This window comes from Plasmopara halstedii, assembly GCF_900000015.1.
Source record: "Plasmopara halstedii genome assembly, contig: Scaffold_218, whole genome shotgun sequence".
NCBI classification, from domain to species: domain Eukaryota; phylum Oomycota; class Peronosporomycetes; order Peronosporales; family Peronosporaceae; genus Plasmopara; species Plasmopara halstedii.
The window spans coordinates 244332-255308 of NW_020187139.1; the positions used below are offsets into that span (position 1 = coordinate 244332).

Sequence of the window (10977 nt, forward strand, 5' to 3'; positions counted from 1 at the left end):
AACGTACAAGCGAATTGTAAGCACAGTGGGTGCACGTCGAGCGATTACTGCTCCAAGATGTCTAACCAGGCATAACAAGTAGGAGCCCCAGTGTGCTCCACATCTTGAGTTCCGAAGGTACGTACCGTATAATGATGCTATGTATCGACCCCGGGCTCAAGGGTTAATCGATTGACCTGGGATCGGGAGATCCCTGATTCGATAGCCATCGGATCCGAACTAAAACGGCCGGAGGCAGTTCACTCAAATGGACGAGCAACCACGCTTAAGAAATGTATCTGCTCTGTCAGCCCGCAACCAAACAGGTATCTACAAGGGTCGGATAGCTACCAGCAACCCGCGCTAGAAAAAGTTTAATCCTTGTGTGTAGGTTCTTCTAGATTTGTCAGAGCTACCGCCAACAGTAAAGAGGCGGAATTTTTCAACGTCTAGAATTTCTTCAATCGCTTCATTCACGAGTGAATATTTTTTATCGCCACCTACTGAGTCGCTTCCTTTCACCTTCGCTCCTGGCACCAAAGACACCAACTTACAAATAACGAGGGATACAATTTGAGAACACGACATATAGTTGCTTGTTTCATCGTAAAATTAAAAATCAACACCACTTTAGACTTCCAAACTTTGCTCGAGACATCTAGCATTACGAATGCTTTAACTTTGGAACAATCCCATGTCCTGCACAAAAGCTATCGCATTCCGCTCCCGCGTCAAAGCGCTTTTGCGTCCTGCAAAAGGTGGGTTTATGACTCGACAATACTCCACCAAGAGATCAGTACGGGACATCTAAGTTTGCTTTATTTTAATTGTGCTGCTTCAGCTCCACCATGCATATTGTGTGCTCATATCGTTTATTTATGTCCGAAACCCGACAACGTTTCCTGCTCTCAAAGTCCTCAACCTTTACATAAGTATCTAAGATAAGCTTTCAGCCCTAATTATAGTGTTCTCGTCGCAAGACGAACGCATATCACATCCTTGTTCTGCAAGATCAACATCGTTGCGCTCTACATCCAATTTCCAACAATCGTGTTACGTATGTGGTTGCACAACGCTTCTGAAGCCATATGACTTTCCACTAAAGAAAAACATAAACGTTGACATCAATGACACAAAATTCTTGGAATGCGAGCTCCACATCTCTAAGCAAGTCGTTTCTTTGATAGCAGGTCTCCATTGACCATGACCACCCATGAGTTACAATGGATCCCAGTTCTTTCGCAATTGGGTGTCTTGGACTTACTGGGACTAAAAAAAAACCTGCAAAGGGCCGTCGTCTGCCGTAGCAAGGAATCCGAGATCTGGGTACCTCTCAACTGAGAGCAGAGGGGGCACGCATGACGCACATGTTTTGAATTGATGCAGCTTACTTAACTGTAGTTACTGCGTAAATCAGCTGCAACGATATTTTCAATAGTTTAGGTCTATCGCTTCTAGCACGATCGTGGAGCTGACACATTCAATACCTCATTTTGCCCTCGGCGCCGAAGTCGTGCTCCGCATTGAGTACAACATCCACAGCTCTCTTGGAAGAGGTAGGATGGACGCGAGATGTCTCGGTTCAAGACGCCCCCTTTCGAATCCGTCAATAAAATAGCAACTGTTATCCCCTACATAGGATGGTCAGATGCCATGGCACTTTTGCAATACGAGACTCCTAGACACTGTCCACCTCTTTTTGCCGTGCTTGAGGGGTAGATAAGTATTCAAGCGCACCCGTACGCCTATTTAGACGGTGCGAACGTTTTTGACATTTGTCGTTCTAAAATCGTCCAAGTTTGGAATGACTCTCTGTAATGGGCAACACTTGGCCATTACACGAACGTACATTTATGTGACTTCTGTATTAATTGTAGGAATTAATGAAAGAAGGTTACAGTAAGGTGTTTCCAAATGCAAACGTAATTTCTTTTATGAAGTCATGAACAATTTGTGTGATGCAGAACGTGGTTCCTACGTGGGTATCTGTACTGGTGATGAGACGGACGTGTCTCTGTCTTTGGAAGTGGGTGGCGTAAGCCGGTCCCTTCTACAAATATTTTTAACTAAAAATTAAGTTCAAGCTTTCGACTTTCAAGCTCCGTACACCCAAGATCTTGTATTAGTTGCTTCTGAAATTTACCTTAGAACACCCTTGATTTATAAATCAGAATCCCTAGGTTTTTTTAGTAACACCTCTGGGAGCCCTTGGGATGTTTTGCAATTGCAAATCAAGTCTCCGGACGGCGATCGACCGAGTCGTCATCGTCTGCCTCCGACTCTTCTCGATAAGAATGGTGGCATCCACTACCACGTGGGATGTCTTGTGGGTCGACTTTGTCGATAGCGTTTAACCCAAAATCTTGTGAAGTTGCGAGGATATCCAAACTCCGACAATTCGTGGGCGTTCGGGGTACCATTCCAGCAAGTCTGCCCAGTTGTCGTAGACGCTTATGATCAGAAGGATCATGAATCTTCACGTCGTCTTGCGCACCGCGTTTCTCGACAGTAGCGCAGGAAGCCGGAGGGCCGTGTGCTGAGCTCATGCTATAGCCTTGAGCTGCTGTATTCGTAGATTCACCTGTGTGAAAGACCACAGGGCTCGCGGGGGCGTGGTATAGGTGCGTCTCCTTCAATGTATATTCTTCATTTTTGAGAATATTATTGGTGTTGCATTGATTGCAGAGCACAAACTCTAGTCGTGAGGGCAGATCTGAACGCGCATGGCCGATGGTCATTAAGCGCGTCAGATACGATGTACTTCAGTCAAGCTGAGTATGAAGGAAGCAATTTATTTGTCGCCGAGAAATACCGTGGTATTCTCAGATGTAACACCCGTACCAACACAAAATACCTGTGCTCTCCGTACTATGGTCCTTTCTTTAGATATTCCAATGGTCAAGATCTACGTAAGATGGATATCTGACGAGAAAAAGTCGAGTTAGAGCAGGCATGTACTGGCACATTTGAAAAGAATTAAAATATAATGTACCTCGTGGGGGTCGGGATTAATGAGACCCAGCCAAAACAAGCTATCTCATAATAAAGTTGATTTTTCGCTCTGGGTTCTTTGATGTTGGCATCGAATACCCAGCCTTTGAAAATCATTGAATAGTATCGATATATTCAAGAACGTCGTGCAATACCAGAGAACGTGCGAATGTTGACAGAGTAGACAGTATGCTGAGGCATATAAGATGCCAAATACGTAAATGATATCCGTGAGTCTTGCGACGAGGCGACTTGTTAAAGAGTTGAAGATGTTATAAAGCCTTCTGTTAATATTTGACGCCTTCAAGAGCAAAAAAAATTGTTTGGCTCTTTACGTGGAAGTGATAGATGATTTTGTTCTACGTGCAGCATTGCCGGAGCGCGATATACATAGATCGACTGGATGTAAAAAAATAGGCACCTCTTAGAAATGCTTCGGTATGTCACCTCTTTGACGCAGACAAGAAATTGCGATGACCTCGGTGCAGGACATAAAGTTGTCCAATTTTTAGCTACAATATTGTTAAGTGTACTGGAAGAGCTCAAAACACATAGTGGTAGTGGTCTGCGGTCTCGAGGTGAGCAACGCAAATTTTCCAAGTGTGTCTTCGAAAGACAGAAATTCACTAAAAAAAGCCGCGCTCGTCAGGCGCCCACCGTGCTGGGTAGTGAACATCCACAGGTTATGGGTGGAAAATAATCATACCCGGATAAAGTGAATGTATTAGTGCTATGAAATGCAATTCTCCTTCCATTTTCCCACGCAGATTAGAGCCGTCAATATCTAAAACCTCACGTTTTCTAATTAGTATAGCAATACCTATTTAATATAGTAAAACCTGATTTATATGCATAACTACTGACAGTCCCGCCACGTAGTGGCTTCTTGTTATGGTGTAGCCACACCATTTTGTAATTACACCGAGTTGTGTAATCCACACCTTGTATGGTCACACAAGATTGTGTGACCCACTTTTTCATACAAGGGTACGTGTAATCCCGTTACAATGGAAGTCATGAGTGTTAGTAGTGGGACTGGAGGCACAGACACATCACACAAGAGAAGAAAAAGAAGGCTACCGAGAAGAGTTTTCGTTCAAGTATTTTGCGTGCTTCTGATCAAGGTACAAGTTGTATTGATGAAGAAAGTATCACGGTACACCTGAGTGGAGTTTCTATATATATTGTGGCCTACAAACAAGAGGTGAACACAGAAAGTGAAGACGTGAGGTGTCGCCCAAGTTATCCGTTGCGTGAATATTTGATATCCAACATGTTTTGTCAAAATTAGTTTTCGTGCCGTTGACGAGCAAAAACGACGCTGAAGCCTAGTCTGTCGGAATGCAAAACCTCTCGAATATATCCAATAGTCGATATAGCTATCGACGATGTCATCAATACTGCGGAAGCATTCTATGAGAATTCACAGAGAAATTAGTCCTGGGACACTCTAAATATATCTCGGTTATGGACTTGTCAAGAATTATGCTGACAAATTGTCAGACAAAGTGCCGAACAAGATGCCACAGGACATAAGCATTCGTCACAAGATAAATATTTAATGTGTTGTATCAGAAGGCAATGATTGCTACAGAAGTACAAGGCGATGCAGTCGATATTTTTTTTTGCACATCGACAAAAGACTGGCTATGTGCGTGAGAGTATGTCTCCGCACTGTAGTCCAACATTCTCTGTGGAGAAAGATATGGGTGGTTGGCAAATTGTTTACGTTAAAATTGAACGATGCGACCAAGCCTGCTCAAACTTCATTTTGACGCAATGATACGATACTCGATTCGAGTGATGATATATATATATATTTACGATACGAATGCTGAACATGACACACCACCTACCGCGGTCAACATCCCCCGGTGATATGCTGAACGAATGGTTTCGGATGCCACAAGGTTTGATGAACGCTTCTGCTTCTTTAATCGAATCATCTATGTTAATTTGAGGAGTTTACACAAAATTATTTTGACTCTACATATATTTATAGTAAGAACCGGGTGAGAAGTCTGATGTCGAAGCTCATCTTGATCTTCGTCAAGTCCTCCAAGTTATGCGAGAGAAGAAACTCTACGCCGTCCGGAAAGTGCATTTTGTGTTCACCTGAGATCCCCGTTCGTGGTTCCTTTTTACGCAAGAATGGCGTTCGTATAGATCCAGATTAAGTCATAGCTATCAAAAATTGGCCTGTGCCAAACCATATCAAGCAGCTGAGACAATGACCAGTCTAAATCATTTATTTGCACAAATACACGCGCAACTATACAGCGTCAATGCAACCTCTAGCGATTTTACAGATATGATGAGTTACGTCCCCCCCTTTTAGGGGTCGTTTAAGCCATGTCAAGCACGTGCTGTAGGATTTTTCATTACACTCTAACCCGACTCTACCCGGCCCCGGGGATCGAACCCAGGACCTCCCGGTCCTGAAGTGAGCGGCGAACCACTGCACCACAGGATCGGTCTAGCGATTTTACAGAGGAACGTTGGGTGGGAATGGTTAGAAGATCATCAGCGGTATTTGCCAAAGTGGAGCAAAGATTGCAAGAAGCTCCTGCCGTTGCGATTGCAAAGCACGGTGAGCCTTTTTGTGTTCTCTGAGATGCGAGTGATGTTGACATTGTGCGTGATGCAACACGATGATGAGAGTTGAGAGCGAGTTGTTTCGTAACGGTCGCGACAACTTCGGCCCGCGGAATCGCTATTCCTAACAAAAAGCTTCTAGTGATGAAGCCCACTTTGTTCAAATTGCGTTCGTACTTGCTTAGAGAGGAGCGTTTTGCAATCTATATGGGCCTTGCCACGCTTTGTACGGAAATAATGACCACACATTTATCCCAGAAAAAACCGCAATGATTTCTCCTTCGCAAAGTACAACTTTGTTATATACTACAAGCCAAGCAAGACATAAATCTTATTTGACACATTGTCAATATGTCTTGTTCATTATCCAAAGTCTAGAAGCTAATACATGCACGAACATGACAATGCGCGGAGAAATTGTGTTAGGGTACAAGTATGATTAGACTTGCTTGCTATGGTTCTTCTGACAAAGCACTGCTAGATCTTGCGTCTCTCACATGATTGCATGTTTATCCTTTTGAAATACACAATGGATTGTTGCAAAATGTGGTCGAGCATGGGGATGGGGTACCACAGGGGTTGTTGTTCCTTATCATGAAAATTCTGGTAAACCCTTCGGGTGACCGTTTTGGACATGAAAAACCTTTCTTAGTCTTTCTCGGGATTACTATTGGCCACACATATACATTTAAGACTGCAGTATAAGATGACAGGCGAGATCAGAGATTGAAACCATCCAGTTTCACTCAGACCCCACTTCTGTCGTTCGCAATACCAGCTGACAGCTGGAAGTTTGTGAGTATGCTCTTTATATTCAGAGTTCTGCGTGACAGACACGGACGTCATGGCATCTCCGTACAAACGGATCGGTTGCTGGGAGTTTGTGAGTATGTTCTTTATATTCAGACTTCTGCGTGACACACACGGACGTAATGGCATCCTTGTACGAATGGATCGATTTCGTAAGACATTTCATCTTGCGCCTGTTTCGGATAAGATCTCGGCCGCAAAAACGGCCAAGATCTTTGTTGACATTGTTTTCCGTCTGCATGATTTTCCTGTTGAGATGTTATCTGACTCTGACACCTTTTATACTTCGAAGATTTGGCGAGCACTTTTGGGAAAATTGGGCTCCATATTGTCCATTCTAACAGCGGCACAGTCTGATCCAGACGGTCCGACAATAATGCCAGAATCGAGTCCTGGAGGTCGTACTGCGTAGGTACGCTACGTCGTTCAAAAACTGGAGTGAATCTGAACCTCACGCAGAGTTTGCGTTGAAAAACACCATGCATGTCTCGATAGGTATATTATGCGAACTTTAGAATTCATCCTAATGTACCTGCTTCCATAACGGGCGAGATCTCTCTCCCTTTAGTGGGGGGACTATGGCTACGAAGCCATAGTCTGAACTAAATGCTGCCACAGAAAAAAAGCAAATGTTGATGTTGACTCAGTGAGACCTCTTGACGACAGGGCAAGTCGCGAGGAACAGCAAGTCGATGACTTTCATGCATAGAGACAAGCTGTTGTGTGATTTGCTTGAGATGCAATAGCGAAAGCTCAGATCTGCAACACGAAACAAGCAGATAAAAATTGAAGAAATAAAATGAAAGTATATTAGGTCAATGATCCAGTACAACTTAGCACGACAAATCTGCCTGATCTAGTGTCCGATTTATGAAACAAACAACTCTCACCAAAATTTTGTCGGACCGTCCAAGGTGTTAAAATGCAATGAAGTTGCTTATACACTAGTCATCTCTACACGCATGCACCTACACATTTTGTAGGCAGGCTCCAGTCGTATCCACCGAGTAAAATTGCCCATACTACTCTACCTTTGGTAAGTGATGGAGCTAATCATGAAGCTTCTTCACTTGACTGTGATGAGCAACCAACCTTTCACCCTTGAGATACTTTTTGGTGCACAAAGGTTGGAGAACCTCGAAGGATTGCTCTTATAACGATTTCAGCACTTGAAGGCTAGAATGGTACTTGCCGTGGAGTTCCTCAAGAACAGAGCCTGCCACTTCAACAGAGCAAATCGATGTTCGCGATCCAGCTCACGAAACTTTGCGTCGTTTTGGAGTTGAAAAAGCTCATCATGAACCTGCTAAAGCCGAAATTCAAAGTTGGGGTTCTAAACCGAGCATTGGTCGAAACCATCGGTCAAAACGTCGAATTTCGAGTTCAAGTATTGGCATGTTTGCAGTCTGACGAGTCTCTTCGATGTCTCGGGTAACAACATCTGCTCAACGTACCTAACCTTAACACACACATTACGCATATATTCAATTGGCTTGTTGATTGCAACGAACGATCTGTAGATATCACGGCTATCATGCCCACGGCATGCTCCCGTCACGAGCTCACACTGTATAATCCAATACAGTCTCATGCCCACCTGACAAGCCAGACGACAAACCACTACAAGAGATTACTTAGCAAGGACGATAATCCAGTCTTTGTTTAACATCATCTTCACAAGCATCACCGCTTACGCCCACCGTCGCCTCGTCCATCCGTACGCAACTCATCTGATGTCTCGGACGCACATATATTATGGGAGAGATTTGGCGCTTGCGCCTGCCTCTGTTTCATCGCATGTAAATCTTTTACTGGCTTTAAGACACTGACTTTTTGCTGTCATTGCACAATTAGACGCTGCATTGTTATTGATTCTTGGTTCAGTTGTTCCATCGCCGTCACACAAGCCACGTAGTTACACATCAGTTGGGGTGTTATCTTCACGGGCTCACCACGGCCTGTGCGCATCAAAATCGACCCGATCACGGGCGCGACCAGTAGTTCTTGGTGCGGTACTTGCTGGCACATGAATGAAAGGTGGTACACCTTCGCAATACCATCCAGGACTAGTTGTTCTATCTAAGCTGGCTATTCACTTTCAAGTACCATCTGCTTTGGGTTACTCATCATCGGCTCGTTTCAATTTCTATGTAGCTTCGGATGGTTATGATACCTCATTACCACTGAATGTTGATCTGAGTATTGATAAGTCAGAAGATTGTAAGAAGATTCACGGTTTTACGACCCACACCTTTCTGGTTCATATGCCTCTAATTTGCGCACTAAAACAAGCAAGCCAATTTCGCTTAAAGTTGATCAATTTACTACAGCGGAAAATGACAGCATACTTGCCGAGCTCGACGGATGTGCTCAACTTCATAACATATGAAGATGTGCTGACAACTGTTCAAGCCGACTGACTTACGCCACCCACTTCAAAAAACAGAGACACTTCGGTCTCGTCACCTGTGCGAATTCCCAAGGAGGAATTGACATTCTGTACCGCCCAAAAAAATTTATACTTTGAAAGAAAAATGTCACTTATGCATATAGGCCTGCCATACTGTAAACTCTTTGTTATGACTTCTTACAATGCACGCAGAAAGTACATAGATTTACCTTCATGTAACGGTTTTGTGTAGCAGATTACAGCCACTTTTACCCGGGCATGAATACACAGCGCATACGACGGCTTCATGTCGAATAGATGTGGCGCCTAGGCTAACGAGATGCCGTTGGTATTGCTATCGATATCCAATGACGCGCCTTGATGTCTGCGACCCGCTACAACATATCCCCTTTTGAATATACCAGGTTTGTGCATGTTCATTCTGAGCACCACCACAGGTATGCTTGTATTCTCGTCATGCCACTCTTTTCTGGTCATAAATACGCAGTCACTGCAGCGGGGCTGCCGAAGCTCTGTTGCTTAGAGGAAGATTGATTATCTAGTTCGGTGACCTTCGTTCTATACTTAGAATTAGTACGATTGTAGCGAATCGCAATCAACTTACTCCAAGAGTAAATACAACCTTAACCCAAGGCTAATGAACTCTTGTGCTTAGAACATCAACTGTATTTCTTGGTTTTATTTGCGGCAAAGCCGCTTATATCTTAACCTATAGGTTATCCTATGATGTATAACTACTGGCAGTCTAGCCACTTAGTGACTTCTAGTGTAGCCACACAATTGCGTGATCACGTCATCTTGTGTGACCCACACCCTTCAGAGCCAGGGCACGTGAAACCCCGTTACCATCATTGCTGAAACGCTCTACTGCACAGAGAAATTTGTTGCGCATCAAATACCATCCAACATGTACTTGACGAGAAGGAATCTAGCAAGATTCCACACTTATTAATGCTGCAAAAATCAATCACCTCGAAACATTAAACATAAATTATGCAATCGATCATCACAGGTCACAGGTTTCGGTTGCAAGGAAGATCCCACGCCGCATTCATCGTTTGCTTGTTCGAATGGTCCACAGCCCTCATTGGGACTTACAGAATAATTTGCGAGCATCTACAATTTATCCAGTTCGTTAAATTAATATCGCAAAAGGCACGTGTAGTCATTTTCAAATTCAGGTATGACACCACCGCTGTGTCGTAGTCGATGGAATCACGAACTAATTAGATGAGCTGTGCGCCGAACACTCCAAGAAAAGAAAATGGCACAGGAGTGAACATGGCAGAGGAGATAGAAATGAAGCTGCGCTGCAGTGTGTAAGGCAAAAGGAAGCGCTTTCTCCGTCAAGTTCAAGCACGATTTAGATGTGGAGACGCTGCAGAAGGCCATTGTGAACGAGAAAAAAGACGTCAATGATCGCTTCAAAGTCGATCCAGCCAGGTCAACGCTCAACTTGGCGTGTAAGGAAGAGGAAACCACGTGGTTAGAGGATGATCGTCATGTCGAATTTTTTTTGCAAAGTGGCATCAGCACTGAGTACGAGGAAATGTGTCCGTCGTGGAAGCTCAACAAAAATGATTTGTTCAGGCTGAAGTTCACGCCCGCTAATGAAGAACCGATCCACATGCTGGTGGATCTGCTCACGTACAATTTTGATGTGAAGCGACAGCGAGTTGTGCATCAAATGTCGCTGGCGGAGCTATGGGAACACTCGGAGTTGCAACTGGCGTTATTGCTTGCTCCACACCAGCTGGTAGAGACCCTCCAGAAACCATTGACGTTCAAGCTGATGCTGCGCGATCCGGTGGCTGCCGGTGGTGTCTTCAATCAGGATGGTTCACTCCTTACATGCCCGGATCTCGCGCTGTTAATGGACAATTTTTCTGTAATTGTGTATCTCTACACCTGAAGCAAAAGCGTCGGAGAACTCATGGCAAGGGTACAGTGATGCATTGCCCCGGATCACGAATTCCCTGTGGGCTTCAGATTTCGAGGATGCAGAATTCTTGCAAATAAAACAGGAACTACTCTTTTACGAAAGCGACCGGACTATATCCTTCTGTACAAGGGACTCGTCTTGTTGCGTGAAGAAGAGAAGACTTTTCTGGTGCTAACATCTGCTGCACGAGTGTCACGTAGCGCAGGCGAGGAAACGTTGGTGGAGGAAGGCGAAGTCGGGAGCGCAAGGT

At 44.3% G+C, this 10977-nt stretch overlaps 1 protein-coding gene across 1 annotated transcript; it reads left to right on the forward strand.

Moving 5' to 3' along the window:
- Window positions 1–10066: 10066 nt before the first annotated feature.
- Window positions 10067–10697, forward strand: PHALS_03351 (CRN-like protein; the record flags this gene model as incomplete). The annotated part of the gene is made up of 2 exons (XM_024721924.1): window positions 10067–10102; window positions 10170–10697. 2 exons carry the CDS (start codon window positions 10067–10069, stop codon window positions 10695–10697), a joined length of 564 nt encoding a protein of 187 aa, XP_024573052.1.
- Window positions 10698–10977: the final 280 nt, after the last annotated feature.